A 20,999-nucleotide genomic window follows, 5' to 3' on the forward strand; every position below is an offset into this window, starting at 1 on the left:
TGAACAAGCCGACCGGACGGGTCGGGTTGTTCTTTTCTGTTTTGGGATCGTAAAAAATGGGCCGCTGGTTCCCCACTGCGATGTGCAGGTTCCAGATATGGACAGCCCAGCCCACGTGTCCACGTTCCAAAAAGATCCGCGATAACATGGGTTGCTGGGCTTTTCAGGCCCAAAAGACGCTGAAAGGTCTCAACTGAGTTCGTTTTTGCAGTCACTGTTTTTTTCTGGTACAACACGCAGGCACATACATATACTTTATATTAGGCTGACTCCAGCAGTGACTGCAAAATACTGTGCTGTCATCGCTGTTCACGTTTTTACCGATCGGGAGGACGGACAAGCACTCCAGCAGAGACGGCAACTAGCGGCACAGTGATACGGACGGCTCTGAGCGGCAGCAAATTTAGGGTCGGAAAAGGTAGCATCATTACTATGTATAGTGTATGTACGTGGGTCTGAAAAAAGAAGGAAAGTAACGAAAGCTAGGAAATAGAATAGCTGTTGAAGATAGAAAAAATAGGAGATGCTGTAATAGTGTTAGGGGATGCTGTAATAGTGGTATAAAGGATAAAATTTTAGAGTATCTGTTGAAGATGATCTTATCACACATGCGCACTCACACAATATTTATTAAAAACTGAAGATATAGAGTTTAAAGATTAACGAAGTCACTATAGACATCTTGTTATCAACAAGTACATCACTAGAGAGGATGCAACTCGTTGGTGCGATGATGGGGCTAAGAACCTAGCTGTGCTCGAGAGGCTGAGTATATTTGGCTCTGTCATTTAAATCTGTATTGTTCTGTTTCTAACAGTGGTTGATGCATTCTGTAATAGTTTATTATGATTCCTTTGTAAAGACCGCAGTCACCGTGTAAACTTTATCTTTTTTCTTAATTCAAAGATATATAGCTCTCCTACGTATTTAAAAAAAAATACACTGCCTATCATATATTTTTATTTTTTACTTTGATGAGATCTTTAAGCAACGAATCTAGAGTTTGATTTTTATAGGTAGAAAGTATAACCATCGCTATTAACTACCTAGGTAAGGTTTGTTTCTTCCTCTGCACGCTTTGACGATGAGTTGAACAAAAAGCAAAATCTGAAGCTCCAAAAGGGAAACGCTTACCGCATCAAAGTCGCCGGATTCTAAGATTGTACGCCCAGATTGCAGCTGAGTCTTCCCAGGGGGCCATTTTATCCTTTCTGGTACGCAAAAGCGAAAGCATTTGCTTTAACCAAGGATACGTTTACTTCTACCGTTCACAGCCTTCGCATCTTACGTTTTCTAACCATGAATGCTCCGAGGTAAAAGTGCACATTAAAATAGAATAACTCAGTAGATAATTTTCATCAAATAATTGCCAACTGCAGTCTGCAACACCCATACTGGATGTGGATGCTGCAATCTACTTATTGCGTATCAAAGTCCTTTCAGGCAGTGGCCGTTTAGTCCATGGTCCGTTGGATGGTCGGTGCAAGGCCAGAAATAGCAGTAGCTATAACAATTCTATGCTTCATCCCAATTGGATGTTTTTGTTGTCACTAATGCTCTACAGAAGTTTTTCTGGATAGTAATGTTTTGCTAAGTATGAAATAATTCGCAGCCAACAAGTAAAAAAAAAGGTAAAACAAAAAATGGCTTTCAGATCACATAATTAACTGAAATAAAATGGTCAAACAGGCGTCACGACAGAAATTTATCAAACAAGATTCAGCATGCTCTAATGATTCATTGCTGCTGAAATGCACAAAGCACGTAAAGCTGAGCATGTGTCAGGACAACAAATGCAGAAAACCCGAGATGGCCAAATGGATCGTCTGGCTCGGTACGGTATAGGTCTATTAACGTACGACTTGTCTAGACTTGTTAGTTAAATGGGCTATGTCGATATGGTTCATTTAAGACTGGATCGTACTATGCCGGTTCGCAGCACGGTAGACTCGATAACTTTTTTCCCTGTTAGCTCATCAGTCCGTGAAAAATTGAAAAAAAATCACAAAAATTTATTTTCACTCGAAATCAAACACCCGACCTTCTACTTGGGTGTCAAACACACTACCATCGCACCATATATCCTATATGGTATTATATCTAAACAAATTATATAAAATACTTAAAAAAATATGAACAGTTAAACAGGTCGTGCCGTGCCAGCCCGTCGTGCGGCGGCTCCGGCCCAGACACGATCCAAATCGTCGTGCTGTGCCAGCCTGACCCGTTAGCCATCGTGCCGTGCCGTACTTGAACCGTGCCAACAATATCGTGTCTCGAGTCGATCCATGTTATACGATCCATTTAGACATCTTTACAGGGATGTTAAGGTGGAATGGAACATAATAGACGTACTGCGATAAAGTGCCCAAACCATTTCCGCAGACAAGAATTGAACGGACATACCCTGATAACTAAAATGGTCAAAAAGACATAACAAGAGAATTTCAACGAACAAAATTCAGCATGCACTAATGATACATTTTTTTAGAGGAACTGCGGCAGGCTTAACGCCGACCTGAACGGTTTTATTCATATGCAAAGGTTTGGCGTACAGGATTTGCGAAGTTTAGGGTAGAGAGAAAGTAACTAGTACGTCACATTATTACATGAACAAAGAGCTCGCTCCAAGCGCGCAACCTAGCGTGGTCAGCCGGGTCGCCAGCTCTATGTAGTCAGAGGTCGAGGTCAGCGGCTGCCAGACAAAGGACTGAGGAATGGCAATCACCTCATCCTAGAAGACTTTGGCGTTCCGCGCCTTCCAGATATTCCACATAACAGCTGTGAGGATCATGGATTTGAGTTTGCCTGGCAGCTGGGTCACCAAGGTCCTGCAATCCCAAGCATCGCAAACAGAAAGCAGGTAAGCTGAGCATATGCCATGACAGCAAATGCAGGAAACATTAAGGTGGAATGGAACAGAACAGACGTACTGCGATAAGGTGTCCAAACTATCTCTGTAGACAAGATTGAACAGACATACCCCGACAAATAAAATGGCCAAACAGACATCACAAAAGAATTTCAACAAACAAGATTCAACATGCACTAATGATACATTGATGCTGAGATGCAGAAAGCAGTTAAACTGAGCATATGCCAGGACAACAAATGCAGGAAACTTCAAGGTGGAATAGAACAGACATACTGCAATAAGGTGCCCAAGAACTTCCACGTAGATCAGGAAGAATTTTGATGGAAGGACAAGAGAACATGCCGTATAAGACTTCTGCAGACCAGAATTGAACTATGAACCACATAACACATTTTCCTGGTTCTCACATCAACCTGGTCCTGCACAATAATAGACATGGCAGAGTACAATAATTTGTATTTAAAGTCTTTCAATTATTCAAAACCAATTCTAAGATGGTCGTCCACAAATAAAAAATAATGGTAAAAAGAGTTTAAAAGATGCAGTAGATTGCCAATCAACTGCTGGAGGAAGAACCCAGTTCTATCAAAAAAATTTAACTGAACAATGATCTTAAAATACATAGGTAAACTGGAAGCACATATGAGTATATCAATCACTCTTTCGGTAATGCAAGCTGTATTCCTTCCATTTCTTTGGAACAGTACTACTATCTATGACGTTTTATTCAATGCACTGAAATGATTGTTCATTCAGAAGAAAGAAAACAGTTTGATAGTCTTTTCTCAATAGACAAGCATCACAATCGTTTAGGAGTTTTTCCTTCAAAGAGAACTAGAGAAGAGATAACCCCTTATTCTGTTCAGAGCATAAGCCTTGAAAAGTAAACTCTAAAGAAAAACTCCTGTAAATGAAGTAAATTTTAATGAACCTCTAGGTGCGCCTTCATGTGGACCCAGCTGAGGCCCAAACATCTGCATCACAGCTCACAGAACCACTGAAGCTTGCTCGGATCCAGTCAAGATTATATGGATAGCATCATCTCTTTGTACGTCTGGTTCACCATGTTCCCCTTCATGACCAATAGAAGCTTGGTGTGCACGATTTCCTTCATTACCTAAGGCCATGAAGGCAAAAGTGGGAGGAACTGCAGCACCGGCCGGGAAAGATGCAGATGGAGTATTGTTACTTGAATTCTCTGTTTGACTTGATCCTTGACCATTCACATTACTAGGATCAAGCCCAGAGGCTGCAAGGAGCTGAAAGGAGAGCAAAGTAGATTAACTATACACTCCATTTATTGGGTATCATAATCCTGTAGTGCAGATTCATGTAGGAATTACAAACTGAACAGTTAATTTTATCAAGCGGACAGGAAAATAATTATAATGGAATATAAAATCATTGAAAGTTAAAGAGAATATATTTGATACGAGTCAGAGTCTACATAGTGTTTAAAGCTTGCCATCATAAGAAAACATGGTACAGATTTGTATTCAAAACTTGGTCAGGGTTCAAGAGGCAATTGAACAAATGTTTGTTTGATTGCATTTGATGCCTAGCAAAAGTACAGATACCCAAATGTTAAGGAAGACGAACATAGAATTTTTAGTATAATAGTGTGGCGAGATGAATCACAATAGGATGTTTCCCATAAAAGAGAAAAGAAGGAAGAAAGTTGCCTTTTGGTGTTGGATACCATTGTAAGCTAGAAGTTAAAAGAAACTCAGCTTCTCAGTCTTTAGTTCAAATAGGAGAAACCTCTCCCAGCAAAACTAGGCAACACATGTAAATCGCACCTGGTAGTTGTGGAAAAGGTAAAAAGGGGCAGCACATCAACAGTTTCAACAAAATCAACTGAAAGTTTCAGATGTGCCCACCTTTCAAGTATCCCTTGTACAAAGCATCATGATAATTTCCCAGAGAAAAATAAACAGAACCAAGTCGGTTATATGCTTAACGACCGGTTTGAACGCTGTTAATGTCGCAACCAGTACGCTTGTGTGTGTAAAATAACTGCCTAATAGCCCTATGATATAATCTTGTTCAAGCACATGTAACGACCGGTTTGAACGCTGTTAATGTCGCAGCCAGTACGCTTGTGTGTGTAAAATAACTGCCTATTAGTCCTATGATATAATCTTGTTCAAGCACATGTAGCCAAATACAACAATTATCCGCCTTTTGGTTTCAAATATGGGCATGGGACATCCCCAATCACCAACCAAGTTTTGAACTGCATTGGAACCCAAACTGCAAAACTGCCAACCATATTAACATATCTACACCAAAACAATTATTACATCAGCTTGCATCGCCATGGAGAACGAAGTGTGCCACCATCACATCACCCAACTTCACTTAAATCCTAACCCAGTAGTTACGGTGGAGGACTGGATTTGTGTTAGTTACCTTGCACGTGGTGAACTCCGTGGACCTGTACCTCTCGTTCTCGGAGAAGACGCGGGAGTGGATCGTGGGCGTGTGTGCCGCGTCAGCGCCGTAGCGTCGGGACATCATGCGGAAGGGCAGCTCCGAGTTGTCCACCATCGCCGCCGCCACCAGCCTCGGGACTCCAGCCGCCTCCAGTGCGCCCAGGCGCGCTCTATCCTCTCCTCCCGGACATCGGCGGCGGGGGGAGAGGCCTGGCTGGCACGACTTCCTCCGCAGCCGCGGCGCGAGCGCAGAGATCCTCGTCGGGGTCTACCCGTCTGCGGCCGTGGCGAGGTGCGGCACTGCGGCGGGAGCGGAGCGCCTCGGCGCAGTGGCACGCGGTTGGGTGCCGTGCGGTTTGGAAGGACGGGCCCACATGTCAGTGTGAGAAGCTGGACGGCTATATGTTAGTGTGGGCTTTCACGGCCCATCTTGACGCCGTTCTGTACAAGAGATACATGTTTGGCCCGTCTTGGCCCATATTGAGAGCAGATTGTCCAACTCTGACAAGTTCATCCTCTTAAAAAAAAAACCTCTGATAAGTTCATTCCACTAAAAAACTCTCCTAAGTTCATTCCTTCCAGGTTCCTCCTCTCTCTCTTTCAAAAGAAAGAAACATAGTTCATTCCTTCCTTAAAAAAAAATCCAAAACGCCCCAGCCAATCATATTATAAATAGCCTTTTTTGCTAGAGTAGAGGCGACTGAAAAAACCAAAAGTTATTGTCAATAGCGTTGGTAAGGAGTTAGCAGTGAGGCTTTAGCTCTGGGAGGGGGTATTCATCGTTACCGGGCTTAGAGGGATGACCTTGGGAGGCGACTCGCTCGACAGCAGGAACAAACAGTAGGCGGGGCGCCGTTAGCCGTCGATGGTGGAGGATGGCCGATGAACGTTGTCAACAGTAGGGGCGAGTAAAGAGAGATTATAAGCGGGCTCTAACCCAGCTGGTAAGCTTATTAGAGTGGAGCGAACCAACCGGGGTTCGATCCCCCCGCTTGCACAAATTATCTTCTCATAAGGCAGGAGCTAGTCCCTAAATTAAAAAGAGAGAGAGAGAGAGAGATTGGAGATCGAGGAAACACAGCTCAGAGAAAGAGAGATGCACTGTTAGGTGGAAGGTGAAAGGAGTTGAGAGGAAGAAGAAAGATTGGACATCTAACGGATGACGGTTGTCGATTGTAATCAGTTGAGATTACGTTTGCCTGATGTTTGGTCGCCCCCCTATAAATGGTGATTCTTCTTAAAACAAAGGGTCCATCAAGAGTTACTTTTATACTGTTCAATACTTCAGTGTTGCTCGCGTTTGATTCATCAAGAGGCCTCTGCGTTCAGCAGTGAAATTTTACAGGAAAAGACTCAATTCTGGTGGTAATCGGAAAAAACGAAAATTTCTCATATCCTAAACTGTAGCTCGCGGCAATAGGATGAAAATTCTCTGCCCACTCTTTGGTAGGTGAGCATGTTCTTCTTCAGATGGGAGACCAGCTCAGTTCAATTCTGCGATGAGAAAAGGCAAAGGTTCTTTTTGAGAGGGGACAACAATTGGGTTTTTTTTAATCTAATAGCTTAAAGGATTGCTAACAAGGATTATTTTGTACTAATGAAAACTAGAGGGTGTCGTACCAAGCTGCATTAGACAGACAGCCCAGGTCATGTCCTTGTCCACCAAATTGACAATCCCAGGCATCCCTCATCAGCAACATATATCTGCAAAAATTTCGAGATGTTTCTCTGATCATTTTTTTTCCTTTCAATGAATTGAAATGATGGATGGTTCATCACAATTTCGAGTACAATATATGGACGAGTTGCCCAAGTTACCACCTTGGTGTAGACTGTGGTATCTCAAACAGCTGAAAACTACTGAGCAAGTGCTCAGATAATTATTCCACGGTTTCGTTTGCTTGTTTGAGATAGATCTGAAACTTTCTTCTAGATTTTTGCGTTGCTCCGATGATGGAGATTGTAGTGGAACAAGTATCTCAGCCTTGATTAAGAACCATCTGCTCCTTAGTGGAGTGGCAAAATGCATTTTCTGCAGGTCCATTTTTATTCGGCAATACTATGCATATATACCTCTTTTCTGTAGTCACTTTTTAGGATATTTATTGATTTAGATTCTAGATATTGATGTAATAGGAAAGCGAGAGAATATATAAGTAATATGGTATCTATAGAGCTTCTTGCTAAGATTAGGTGATGATTTAGTACTAGACTATGTGATTAATAATTTACATTCCTATGATCTTTTTACTCTTATATTTACTTTAAACATTTAGCTATGAACTGAGATGATATAATAATAATAATACAGTCAACAAAAGTCAGTGTTTTTTCTCATTGTGTAAAAAAAACGGATACAGACAACAAATTGATAGCAGGGAGCTTGTGGAAAGAAGCATCTTAATTATTAAGGAATAATCGACAGTTTTGAACCGCGGCATGCATGTTCGTAGTACAGATGCTTAACCACCTCGTGGAGGCGGATCTCTCACCGGAGCCCCACCGCCGTGAGGATCCTCGCCAGTCGCCACCGGAGCCCATCGCCGGCGAGGCCAGAAGCATCAAGATGCATGTGTGCGAGAGACGATCAAGGCGAAGACATCTCATTTCAGCCGCGGCAGCGCCATGCATAGAGCAGAGACGCGCTGCCTGTCGAGCTCGTTGCTGCGGCGGCTCTCCGTGACCGTGTGTGGCCGGGGACACCGTTGACGCCGGCACGCCGCCGTGTCCTGTGGCGAGAGCGACAGCTAGCAGCCGGGCGGCGGGGCTGCTGCCTACTTGGAAGTTGGGACCTAGCTAGCTACGTGACGAAAGGGATCAAAACAATGATGTGCCCGACGCGCAGAAAATATATACACTTCATCATATTCTGAGTATTTTCTTTCCACTCGTACGAGCGGCCGCTTGAGCTATCAAGTGCCAATCGTCCCTTTACATAGTCTTTTAGATTCGTGCACGAGCTCGATCAGGTGAGGTACCGGTAGAGGGTTTCGTTTCAATCTAGCATGAACTTCAGATACATTTCAGAGACAAGACTAGCATAATTTATCTATTATATTATTATCTAAGTGTTAAAAGAAGACACCATATTCGTTCTTAAGGTCAAAAAATTATCACATTAATTAAAAAAATATAAACCATTTATTATTATGAACATCTAATGGTCTAGATGAAATCATATAGTCTGTATCAAATACGATTAATAAATAGCTAAATAAAATTAAAAATTATAAAAAATTAGTTATCATATGGTTTGGAAAGCAAAATATTGAATAAAGAGTTCAAATAAAATAAAAATAATAGAAATAGACTAATTTTTATTGCAGCGAGACTATCCACGCTATTATCGTGCGTCACCTTGCTAGTTATATATCTATTTACGTGTAATTGATGCTGTCTTTAACAAGCTATCTGTGTACACAATTACGATAACCCAATATCTAAAAATGGAAACTGGTTTTCAGTGCACTAATAACAAACTGATTTGAGAAAAGTCATCTTTTTCGGAGGGGATAAATCAACGCCAAGCAAGGAAATATCAGGTGAGCACTGAAACGTCTCCTGTTGTACCTGCTGTACCTGTGAAACGTCCAAGCCAGCCACAATATTTTTAGCAAGAGCAGCAGCGACGGCTGCATCTTTCCTAACTGGCGCAGAGATTTGGCTGCTGCTTCGGATGCGATGGAACTGGAAGCATGTGATCGGTGCAGCTCACCTGCATCTAAGTGCGCACCCCCAACTCGATACGGATGATTCTTGTGTTCTGTGCAGTGCACCAGCAACACTCAGCCTCCCTTTCAAGACCACCTTTTCTGCTCAGCTAGCAACACTTGTCTTCCACGAGGAGATAACTGTCTCGGCATCCAATTAATTAGCTTCTGCAGATTTCTGCCCTTGTCCTAAGCAGATCCTTAATTGGCTTCGAGTCTTTCTGCAATGTGACAGCAAGTTTGGCAGTGCTTAGATTTGATGTTTCAAGTGTCTTATCTGTACAAGGATGGGATGCTTTCTTTTTCATAAAAAATCTTTATTAATTTTTATCGTCGAGAAGATATAATTATATAAAAATTTACTTTCCATATTTGCTTGACCAAAATGCACATGGTCAGAAAAACAAGCAAGAACAAAAACAAAACAAAAACCTCATTTGAAAGGGGAAACTCGAAGCATGGGGATACTTGATTCCTTGTGGGGAAGGGGGGGGGGGCATGCATATGTTGTAAAGAATTAGCTTATTGAATTGCAGTGTTCTACAAATACATGCTGTATGTAATTCAATTGTCTCTGAGACAGTATATTGCTTTAATATTCGTGCAATCCATCGGTTTCTATTAATGCGTAGAAGCACAGCCCATATCAAAACTTTCTTTTTAGCAACCAGAGTTCAAACTGATGCAACATTGGTTCAGTATGTCAGTCATATGATCTCATATGCTTGAAGGAGTTGGGATATCAAAATAAATCAAATCCAGTTTTTGTTTTCTTGTTCTCAGTCATACTGGTGTACTGCACATTTTGTTGTGGGATTTAGTCAAGTTGCAACACAAGAGAGTGATATCATCATGACACATCCTTAACATTTTTCTAATAATCATTCAGACAAGTCTGTCATTAATTTGTTTTACTTGGGACATACTGTAGCAGTGAAGAGATCGATAACGGAAGCAGCTAGTAAGAAGATACTTCTCACAAAAAGAAGCAAGGAGATGCTAACGGAAGGGGAAGCAAAACTTAGCTACACAATCATCGATTCTTATTCAGCCCCACAGCCAGGGGTAATGAGAAACTAAGTGAATATATATATTAGTTTACATATGATTAGTCATTGATAATATTTAAATTGAGTCAGTTTGGTTTGTATGAGTTTGTTTATGCATAATTTTGATTATGACCAACCAAAGTCCGGGAGAAAAATGGAATTAGCGATTTTGTCTTTGAATTAGGAAAAATTGCACTTACCGAATAGTTCGGTGTTTAGTAAAGTGAACACACCATGATCTGGTATTCAGAAGGTTTTCACGCTAGAGTATTTCAAGTCAGAGGTAAAAATTGAAGTGTTCATCGGATGGTCTGGTGCTAGAATGAAATGCACACCGTACTATTTTTTAGGAGATATGTTTTGTGGTGCCAGAATGAAGTTGAATGCCGAATGGTCCAGTGATGAGTAGATGGGAGCACCGAAATATTTTCCAGAAGGAGCAATTATTCAGAGGAATGGCTTTGTACACATCTGATGGTCCAATGCCTGACAGTGTGTACACCGGATACTTCACCAAAGCATTTTCTAGGAGATTGTGCAAAATGGTTGTTTGGTGTGATTGCACACACCGGATGGTTCGATGATGGACGTTTGTGTATATCGGAGATTTTACTGGAGCTTTTTTCAAGAGATTATCTCTCTGCTCAGTGAAGAAAGTGAGGGGAACCGTTCAAATATTATCCAAGCTAATCATTAGGACGATCATTTTTCATAATCACATCCACAATGATTAATTGAAATATTATTCCAGTAGTCTCAGGATTTGTTTACTTCTAGAATCGAATCATACGCCTTTACAACAAGCACATCATCACAAGACATAATAAAGAGCGAATATAAATTAAATTACAAGTCTTTAAGTAGATTAAACTGTATAACAAAATACATAACCCGAACATTTGTTAAAGTAGTTATGCATCGGAATAAGTTACATGGCGATAAAAGATGGGTAACGCCGTTTGCCCTAAGGTGCCACCCCAAAATAACAACACACGTGTATAATGGCATTACTTCTGCTTGTCACCAACATCGACGGACGTAAAGTAGTCAAAAACTAAATCTTTCTCACCTGAAAAGCAAATAAAGTATGTGAGTATGAAGGTACTCATAAGACTTAATCTATAATAGACACTTATACATAGCACGACTCCAAGGAGAATGCATATGGGTAATAGATGGGGTTTGGCAACAACTGCTCAGAAATAAATATCTAGACGGTAAATCCATCATATAGGTAGAAGGAAAAACAGGAGATTCTCACTTCTGATCTAGTCTAATGAAAGTGAAACATGATTTTTTTATACGGGGGACTTTCGAGGTTAAGGATGGATGCCATACTAAATTTTAAAATGATATTTGGTCGGGAGATTCCACTCTGAGTGAAAAGTATCCATTATTGTATAATGTGGTTGGAAGAAAGCAAACCACAGTGGCGAAAGTCATGAGTTCTTTACCGCTAAACCTCTCTTTCCGTAGACCTATTATTGGGGATAAACTAATTGCTCAGCATATTATGGTGTCCAAATTATTACATGTTCAATTATGCAATGGATAGACATCTTTAAATGGGGGTTGCATGCGGATGGAAAATATTCGTTTCATTCTATACACACACAAATGATAGCACAACCCATTTCTGCCACAACAAAAGGTCTATGGAAGCTTAAGCTTCCACTCAAAATCAAGGTTTTCTTGTGGTACTTATGTGGAGGAGTTATTTTTACTAAGGATAATCTGGTCAAAAGAAACTAGAAAGGTAGCTTAAAATGTTGCTTTTGCAACCATAACGAAAGCATACAACATATGTTTTTTTAGTGTAATTTTGCTACGTCCATTAGGCATATAAAACTATGGCCCTGGGAATCTAAAAACCTAGAAGTATAGTCCATATAATGAGATATTAGCTAAGAACAAGGGGAATTACTACTAAATCAATCATAGCAGGAGTGTTTTTTTTTTTGTCTATATGGCTCTGCCGTAATGATGTTGTATTTAATAAAAAAACCGACTACAACTTTGATGCAGAGAATTTTCAGGGAAACCTCTTGGTTGTGCTTTAGGAGACTGCTATAAAAGAAACCAGAAAGAGAAGATATCCTAAGTCATGTCATTGTTTGAAGGTGGTGGCTATATAAATCTTCATCAAGAATAGGTGATTATATAATTATAGGTTACGTGGATAATGATTTATTTTTACATCCTTTGTTTCCTCCAGTTTAAAACGATGTAATAATGTTTTTTAGGCTCTATGCATTAAACAATGCAAAAAGCCAAGGCTTGTTCCTTTATCATAAAAAAAAGTGAATCAAATTGCAAGCTTTTGTAGCTATGACTTTGAAATTGATTCTTATAGAACCTAGAGTTTATATTCATCCATAAGAGCCATGTTTTCTTCAGAAAGTTTTGTCGTGTTTTATTTCTATCGGTTTTGTTGTTTTCACGTGTTGATTTGAGGTGAGTTAGGTAAAAAGATTAGAATAAATCATCCAAGAATTTGATAAGACCACTATTCACACTCCTATAGTCGTGTTTCTGATCTAAAAATCTATTTCACTCGCAGCCTCTCAACAATCTAACAGTAAGCTTGCCTAGCTAACCTGCCAAAGGTTGAATAAAGTCTGAGAAAAGAACGACATATGCAAACTCATATTCTCAAACCCTCTGATTGTAACAGAAACGAATCCTCCAAAATTTATGTAATCTAGTCTCTTTCTTCTTTTTTGCCGGAATGGTAGGAGTTCTGCCTTAATATTAAGAACAGTAGAGAGCGTACAACACCGAGCAATTTACATAGGGAAAAAAAACTCCTCCCTGTAAGAAAAAACGTCCGATAGAAAACACCTCACTAAAAGAAGCAAGAGACACAGGGACTAAATGGCACGAAAAATCCTCAAAAACCTAGCGCCTGACGTTTGATGAATATGTCTTGAATTGTGCGGGTGGCTGTCTCTTCTGGGTGATTTGCCTTGTTCTGAAAAACTCTTCGGTTTTTTTCTTTCCAGACATTCCAAAGGGTGTAGATGATTAGGCCATTAACGTCCCTGCGACTAGCTTTTGGTGTTGCTTTGGAGACGTTTTGCCACCAGTCTGGAGCGTGATGGAGGGCGATGCAGTCAAATCGGGGGTAACTGGAAGTGGAAGGCGGAGAGAACTTGCTGCCAGACCTGGATAATTTACTCTTTAGAACAGTATAAAAGTGGCCAGTGTTCAAGATGGCAATGCGATGATCTGATAGACTGAACATTGGTAATTCAGAGCAATCTTGCCACCACCCTAATTTACAGGGGACAAAACTGTGATTAAGCAGAGCAAACCATGATGCCTTAGATAGACTGAACATTGGTAATTCAGAGCAATCTTGCCACCACCCTAATTTACAGGGGACAAAACTGTGATTAAGCAGAGCAAACCATGATGCCTTAGTGATCGATGATGGATCGAACAAAGGAGGTGACAGAAACATTACAGGCAGTTTACAATACGGTAACAACACATCATGATTAAGCAAAGTCATTACTGCAGCAAAATTAACTAGGAGTTTAGCACTAGCAGTAGTAGCAGCAGCAATATGCACGTACTATTAGTAGACTAGTAGTGGATTACACAAGCGATCGATCGAGCTAGCTAGCTCGCCGGACTGATACAGCTCAGAAGCACCAGAAGGACGACGACGGCCGCGCCTTCTTGGCCGCCGGCGGCGAGATCTCCGGCACCGCGAACACGTCGCTGTTCCAGTACCTCTCCCTCTGCTGCTTGCCCGCCGGGGCTGCCATGGCGGCCGGCACCTTCTCGAGGCCCAGCGCGCCCGGCCAGGCGCTGTGCTTCCCCGGCCGCCCGGCGACCACGTCGAAGATGTCCGCGTCCAGGGACGGCACCTGCTCGTGCTCGTCGCGGCCGGCCTTCTGCTTCCAAGAACCGGCGAACGGTCAACATCTTTTAGTGTCCACTCCTAGGTCCTACCCCATGAAGCTGTGGAGAGAACAAGGCGAAAAGACCAGGGGTGGCTAAGAATGTACCGCAGCGGCGGAGAACGCCGCCTCGTCGAAGAGGAGGTCGTCGACGCGCCAGCCGGGGCAGATGTTGGTGAGATAGTCCGAGATGCTGCTGCCGCCTCCATCGCCGCCGCCGTTGTTGTTGCTGCACTCAAGAACCGAGCTCCTGTACGTGGAGGAGTCCTGCGCGCAAGCGGCGGCGACGTCGTCGGGCTCGAAGAGGCCGCCGCCACAGTCCGGGGAGGCGGGCGCCCGGTCAACGAGCGCGGCGGAGAGCTTGGCCCCGATGAGGAGGAAGCGGCTGTGCTTGGCGGTGAGGTCGTTGGCGCTGTGGATGGGCTCATCGCAGTCGGCGCACAGGATGGCGCGGTCCTCGACGCAGAACACCAGCCCCCTCCTCTCCTGCAACAATCCAATGACACCACGCACGAAAGGGACCACATCAGCAGCAGCTCAGCTCCGCGCATGCGTGTGAGGTTCGCCGTAGCATCGATGGATCAGGCACAGGCATGGCACCTTGCAGACGTCGCAGAGCGGCCCGGCGGCGGCGGTGGAGTCACCGGAGCTGGCGGCCGAGGGTTGGAGGAGCGGAAGGCGGCGGTGCTTGCCGGCGAGCTTGTTGGCGCGGTGGACGCGGCGGTCGCAGGCGGAGCAGAGCGCGGCCTCGTCGGCGCAGCAGAGCACCGCGGCCGGCTCGCCGCCGCAGACGTCGCACTGCACCCGCATGGCGCCTGGAGATCAGGCAGGAGACGCTGGCACCTAGCTAGCGATTAGCTAATAACGCCAGAGGAGGCAGAGAGAAAAAGGCTCGATAGGAGAGAGGGAGAGGACATGGACACATGGTGGCATGGGAGGAGGGAGGAGGAGGCAATAATAAATCAGAGCAGGAAGGTGGTGAGATTAAATTATCCTCCATGACAGGGAGAGGCGAGATCTTGTTTGGGAAATAAAGAGATCAGGGTAAACTCTGTCGCCTCCTGGTTCGGCTCTCAAGTTTTCTTGCCTCCATTGACGGCTTTGCTCAAAAGCTGGCCCTTTTTTAACCCTAAAGTAACGGCTTTGCTCAAAAGCTGGCCTTTTTCTAACCCTGAAGTAAGTATATTATTAGGTGTAAAATAATTTGGCACACAATTAGCAGGGTATATTATATTTCTGCCCAACTTTGCCGACAGCTAGAAGTGCTTGTGGCTGATGGTCTAATGGTAGGCTGGTTGTTTAACCTCTCATCCATTCTTGGGTGTTGACTAACACAGTTTTTTTCGAGTACAAGTTAGATGCATTGCCTTAGGCCCTGTCACACGTCTAAACAGGATCAGAGATCTAACCTCACGTGGATATACGTTTTAGCTATTGAATAAATGCACTCACTAGTGCATATACTATTATATTTTTGTATTTAATCTTAAGAAAATATGATCAGTCGTGCTAAGTCTGTGGTTTGAACTGGAGTAGGCAACACTAACTAACCGAGTTATTAGTCAGAGCACTAACTAATGCCATGAGAAAAAGGGATTTGATTGTTTGCAGAGGAAGTCTCTTCATGTTAGGAGTATTAAGTTAACTAGGCCGAGAAGTCAACCGATGCCTCGGATCATGCGGCTCGTACTATAAGCAGCATGATTCATGTGAGTAAAATAGGCACGGTATGTTATAGATACGGGCCCGATCGAGGATGGATGGACCACCTACTGTGTCGTCTATCTGCGTGCGTTCATCGTTTGTTGAACGGTCACGGTAAGTCATACGTGAGCATCTATATATGAAAATTTTCTTTTCTTAACAGAGAAATACATCGTGATTTATAGGGAGATTGGTTTCAAAAATATAATGGGGTTGCCTACGACTTTTTCATGCGCTAGCTCTCTAAAACACCCAGTGGGGATGCAAGGGCAGTGGCCTACTTAATTTAATTTTTAGCAAGGCTAATTGGTTTAGTTTCTGTATAGAAACTGAAATCGAGTCAGATGCATGCATTTTTAGTAGGACAGGAGCAAGTAGGGTCGGGCCAATCTAAATGGTACCCCACAATGCAAGCAAAACTTTTGGATCGATCGAGAGGGCATCTTAATCAGGGATCCACGTTGTACTCCTAATAGTTAGCAGCAGTGGCGGAGGCAGGAATTCGTCGAAACTAGAAAGTAGCATGAATATGAATTTTCAACTTTCGAAACACGAGTCCTAGGCTACTTCTAATGCTCTATCCATATATAATGTCTTAGTCATTAATTAGATATTAGTGGCAGCATCTTATAAAAGATGATATGATAAGGAATTAAAAGAGGAGTGGAGAAGGTATTGACTTCCATAAGACATTAGCTTGAAACAAAATCTAACATATAGACATAACACAAAAATTGCATTGAAGATTGATCAAATAATCCAAGAAATATAACATAAGTAAAACAGTACATTGGAGTAAAAGAGAGTATATACAAGCTATGCCTATATTTATTGAATCTTACCATTAGACATTATGTACGGTAAGGTTTATATCTATACTTGTGTCTAAGTGACGTGGAAGACATTACATAAATAATTGTTTCTTGCACGGGCAGTGGCCTTAGAGTCTTTTGAAAATGAAAATATGAGTGAGGACTCCAAACCGAATAAGCTAGATGATGCAACCTTGGTGCCGTACGTAGCCAGTAAACCCACGAGAGTCCTCGAGTATCTTCTCTCATGCACTATGTTCACTGATGGCATCACCCGGCGGAAGGTCTCCAGATGCTTTTAGTTAGATAGAGATATTTTTTAAAATTTATATAGATCTTATCATTTATAATTTTTCATATATTACGGAGAGATGTTAAGTGACTTAAAGTACTATTACATCATCTCTCTTCTTTAAAAACTATTATTTGCTACTCTCTTCTTCGTAAGGTACGAGAAATTGTGCTAGTCACAACATCAAAAAATATGTTCTTTCAACTAATAGATAACAACTATCTCTAAACATTAAAGATGTCCTCACCAATTTCTATGTTCATCAACCAATTATAGACCTATCAGAAAAGATAATTAGGTCAAAACCTCGGTAGTCACCTTGGCTGTCTTCCTGCTCAGCTTGATGGTATAATTTATTCTTACTGTCTCATTTTTTATTTACTTATCATCAATTTTTTATCGTAGTAATTTTGATTTTGCGTTTTATTAAAAAATTTTATAGATACCTAAAACTTTCGTACTATTAAATTCGTTATGAAATATATTTCTTTAATATTATTTATTTTTAAATATTTATAATTTTTAAAAAATATAAAATCAAAATTACTACAGTAAAACTAATGATAAATAAAAACCAAAAGTAGTATATAGTCACACAAAGTTCAGTGGCAGTGACTCAGACACCACTATAATGGAGTCCAGCTGCCCTTTGTACTGGAAAGGTAACTGAGATCGAGGAACACGTTGTCGTGACGTGGTACCTCTACTATTATATACTCTCGTTACTATAAAAAATAGACTTATATATTGATTCATTAATATTGGTTCCTTACGAGTCGATAGTGATAGAGGATCGATATTAAAAAGCTATTAAAAAGAACAGTTAGTGAAACTTAATTATCACTGCGAGCTCTAGTCACGAGCCAGCAGTGATAGTATCACTGTCAGTTTGTGGCTAGAGTCGGCAATGATACTAGATGATAGTTTATTTTAAAAAATTTATAACTTTTTCATATGAAATTAGATGGGAACAAACTTTATATCAAAACTGTAGCCCTCGATGAGATCTATAACTTTGTAGTTGAAAACTTTTTCATTTGATATCATTTAGATATCCAAATAATCATTTAAAGTTTCAAACAGAATATGTCAAAAAGATTACATATGATAATGGTATCACTAGTATTTCTATGGTGGGATGGTAAGGACATATAGCGTGAACTGAGAGGTTCCGAGTTCGAGTGGCGCGAACCTCACGTGCGCGAAAAATCGCGTGACTTGTTACTTGCAACAGCGTGGATGTAGGGGTTCCTCGGGTGCATTTTTTTTAATTTTTCTGACCCAAAAATATCGATTTGGAGCCCGACTATCACTGCCGGCTGAAGTCTTCAGCCGGCAGTGATAACCCCTTCACTGTCGGTCCCTGGGTCGATAGTGATAGTCGGGGACTATCACTCCCCGTTGCCCACTACCGGCTCTAAAACTGGCAGTAAAACCCTTTTATAGGCCGATAGTGAAGTAATGTTTTTAGTAGTGTCTGTTCTAGAGTATTAGAAAATGTTGTTCATCTCTGAGTATCATTATAATTAATGGGTGAAAATAAATTTATTGTAAAAAATAATCTTGTTATCTTATAAGATATTGTAAGGAATGGTGACATCTTAGAAGGAGGTAAATTAGGATATTTAAAAATTAATAGCTCCAAAAAATTTATAATATAAATTTATATTATTTTTTATTTAAATGTGCTCTAGGTTTATCTAGTGTATCTACTCTATCGTTCAAAATATTTGCAACATACTCTAGGAAGGTTCATTTCAAGTATGTAAATGCGAAAACGTAAATAAGTTAGAGAGCAAACTCGACATAAGAGATTTTTATCCTATGATATTGGTGGTATATAAGTCACCCCTAGTCCATGTTAGAGATCCACAAATGATATATTTCCGGTCGTCAAGACTCTTAACAAGCCATTAAAACAAGACCTCAAGTATGATGAATAACCAAGCTACCAAGGCAATATCTCATCACTAACATATCTTCCGGTCACCTGTTCGCCGTCTTCACTTTGAAGTTTTAACCACCATAGCAAGGGCCTCCACGTCCCTATACACGCTTCTTACTACCGCTCCACATCAAGTCGGAGGGTCAACAAGCTTGAGCCACCAGCGTACCTCTCGGTATAAGGTTGGATCATTTCTTGATCCACTCTCTATGTTGCAACACCTAGAAACAATTCTCTCTAGGCCTATAAGCACTAGTCTTATACTTAATCAACTTAGAGATCACTTTTAGCACTTTGATGATTTGGATGTCTTCTCAAGTGTATATAGATTTCTTTAGACTCCAGCACCTTCAAATGACTGAGTGAAGGGGTATTTATAACCTCAACCCCGTGGACTAACCATTGCCCCAACAACTCAAATTCTCTATATATGTCGGATGTTCTAGTGTAGATAGATTGTACTCACCGGAACATCCGGCGTGTACACCTTCCAAAAACTATCCATTAGAACTCCACCCCAAACCAATGTGAACATCGGATGTTCCGGCGTGTTCACCAGCTCCATCATCAGACCTTCTGGCGTGTTCAACTGAGCCATCACATGCCTTCCTCAGTGCAAAATACTCCAGCGTTGCTTTGCTTCATCGTTGGACCTTCCGACGTGTTAAACTACACCAAACCAGACTTTGACATATTCCCTATAACAAATGCTCCAACGTATACTCCAGCGTGCACACTTTAAACCAGACCTTCCAGCGTGTAGTCCTTCGATCTTTCCACTGTTGTAATCCTCTCTGCAACAATTGCTCCGACGTATACTCCAACGTGTACCATACTTGAGCTTCAACTCAGAAATGCTCCAGCATTCATATCTCCATATCGCTGGACCTTCTGTCGTGTAAAAACACACGACAAGAAAATACTCCGGCGTTCACAACTCCTCTGCCCAGACCTTCCGGTGTAGTCATTTTTTGGGGACTTCTCCAATTCAACTAAACTTTGTCTCAGCTACGGTGACTTCTTAATGTATTGCATCCATAATACCTACTAATATATTTTTGACAAACATGTTAGTCTAATTGACTATATATTTATTAATCAACAAAATCACAATCATGACCTAATAGGGTTATTTTCGCTACAATCTCTTCCTTTTTGGTGATTGATGACAACATAATCAAAACAAGTGGCAAGTAATAAATTGTACCAATTGTAAAGAGTATAAAGTCTTACCACATTACTTGGATGCATGTTCTTACCACTTAGTCCCCCTTTATTGTGTCTCTCCCTTTCTCCAACGTCATTATCTCTCTTGATCGACCTATGCAAGAGCTTCTCCCCCTTTATCAACCTTCATGTATCTTGCACTTGCTTTGGTCATCACAATTCTCCCCCTTTATCAATAATCTCCCAAAAAGGTCATAAACACATGTTGAATTCAATGAAAAAACATTAGAGCACATGAGAGGGAGCTTCATAAACTATGATATAATAAAGTGATACCACTTGTATGAATTCAATTTAAAAGATATATGAATATCAATTAAGATGAAAGCACATGGATCACAATTCATGAAACTCATATAATATAGTTTAAACTCCTCCATATGTGTGCATACATATGATGAGAAAGAAACATATGCACAATTAGACCATATATCAAGATATGAAGTTTAAGTTATATTATATATGGAGGTAGCTTAAATGAAGAAAATGTTTTACAAAGATACCAATAAAAACCTTTAAGCGTTGCATACCTCAGTAGACTTATCGATTACTTCATTAGACTACAAAAGATATCACTTGAAATACATGTTAGTCTCAAAATCACAATATATAGGATACTAACATAAAATGTGTTCATACAAGTATTGAATACTTGTGAGATATATACACTTGTTATTGATAATAATAGAGAGGGTACCCTATAGATTGAACTCATGGCACATAAGGAATACCAAGTGTGAAACTAACCATGTAAAGAATTCTAGTGCTAACCAGGAGACTCCGGGTTGACCGGATACTCCGAATCAGTACAAAAAACTGTGCAACGACTAGTTTTTAGGGAAGAGTATAAATACCCCCTCACCTCACCCTTGTTTGCTGCTGCTTGGGCATGAAAGAAAAAACTTTTAAAGCCAAAAGAACTCCCTCCCACTCCAATCTATTGTGTGATTTGAGAAGAAAAGTGAGTTGAATTGAGAGATTAAAAGATTGAGTGCAAGTGAGCTAAATCCCATCTTGAGCACTCGAGTTTATCGGCAAGAAG

The 20,999-nt window shown here is 41.1% G+C and overlaps 2 protein-coding genes and 1 long non-coding RNA gene across 8 annotated transcripts; all 3 read right to left on the reverse strand.

Annotated features, from left to right (window-relative positions):
* Positions 1-2,487: 2,487 nt before the first annotated feature.
* LOC133927382 (uncharacterized) lies at positions 2,488-5,673 on the reverse strand. Of its 4 annotated transcripts, none has more exons than XR_009911327.1 (4): positions 5,288-5,673; positions 3,807-4,134; positions 3,149-3,294; positions 2,488-2,831 (listed from the first exon to the last, which is right to left on the reverse strand). XR_009911327.1 is itself a non-coding variant. In XM_062373833.1 (3 exons), the coding sequence occupies exons 1-2, from the start codon at positions 5,423-5,425 to the stop codon at positions 3,862-3,864; spliced, it is 411 nt and encodes a 136-aa protein (XP_062229817.1). In that variant the 5' UTR covers positions 5,426-5,673; the 3' UTR covers positions 2,488-2,831; positions 3,807-3,861. The 4 variants fall into 4 exon arrangements, 1 of the variants encoding a protein (XP_062229817.1); XR_009911328.1 differs by having other exon boundaries at positions 2,934-3,294; XR_009911326.1 differs by having other exon boundaries at positions 2,488-3,294.
* Positions 5,674-6,532: 859 nt separating this feature from the next.
* LOC133926034 (uncharacterized) lies at positions 6,533-8,109 on the reverse strand. Its single transcript, XR_009911050.1, has 3 exons — positions 7,781-8,109; positions 6,931-7,014; positions 6,533-6,804 (listed from the first exon to the last, which is right to left on the reverse strand). It is a non-coding gene; the product is annotated as an uncharacterized LOC133926034 (long non-coding RNA).
* A 4,604-nt stretch (positions 8,110-12,713) lies between these two features.
* LOC133927383 (B-box zinc finger protein 20-like) lies at positions 12,714-15,049 on the reverse strand. Of its 3 annotated transcripts, none has more exons than XR_009911330.1 (4): positions 14,578-15,049; positions 14,086-14,463; positions 13,648-13,971; positions 12,714-13,197 (listed from the first exon to the last, which is right to left on the reverse strand). XR_009911330.1 is itself a non-coding variant. In XM_062373834.1 (3 exons), exons 1-3 carry the CDS (start codon positions 14,785-14,787, stop codon positions 13,717-13,719), a joined length of 843 nt encoding a protein of 280 aa, XP_062229818.1. In that variant the 5' UTR covers positions 14,788-15,048; the 3' UTR covers positions 13,462-13,716. The 3 variants fall into 3 exon arrangements, 1 of the variants encoding a protein (XP_062229818.1); XR_009911329.1 differs by having other exon boundaries at positions 12,714-13,233; XM_062373834.1 differs by lacking the exon at positions 12,714-13,197 and having other exon boundaries at positions 13,462-13,971; positions 14,578-15,048.
* Between the last annotated feature and the right edge of the window lie 5,950 nt (positions 15,050-20,999).

This window comes from Phragmites australis, chromosome 8, assembly GCF_958298935.1.
Source record: "Phragmites australis chromosome 8, lpPhrAust1.1, whole genome shotgun sequence".
Lineage (NCBI taxonomy): Eukaryota > Viridiplantae > Streptophyta > Magnoliopsida > Poales > Poaceae > Phragmites > Phragmites australis.

Coding starts and splice junctions, on each gene's coding strand:
- LOC133927383 (XM_062373834.1), bottom strand. CDS start 14,787: ATGCGGGTGCAGTGCGACGTCTGCGGCGGCGAGCCGGCCGCGGTGCTC. Junction 14,464..14,577: donor CGCTCTGCGACGTCTGCAAG/GTGCCATGCCTG, acceptor GGATTGTTGCAG/GAGAGGAGGGGGCTGGTGTT. Junction 13,972..14,085: donor CGGCGTTCTCCGCCGCTGCG/GTACATTCTTAG, acceptor TCTTGGAAGCAG/AAGGCCGGCCGCGACGAGCA.
- LOC133927382 (XM_062373833.1), bottom strand. CDS start 5,425: ATGGTGGACAACTCGGAGCTGCCCTTCCGCATGATGTCCCGACGCTAC. Junction 4,135..5,287: donor CGGAGTTCACCACGTGCAAG/GTAACTAACACA, acceptor CTCTCCTTTCAG/CTCCTTGCAGCCTCTGGGCT.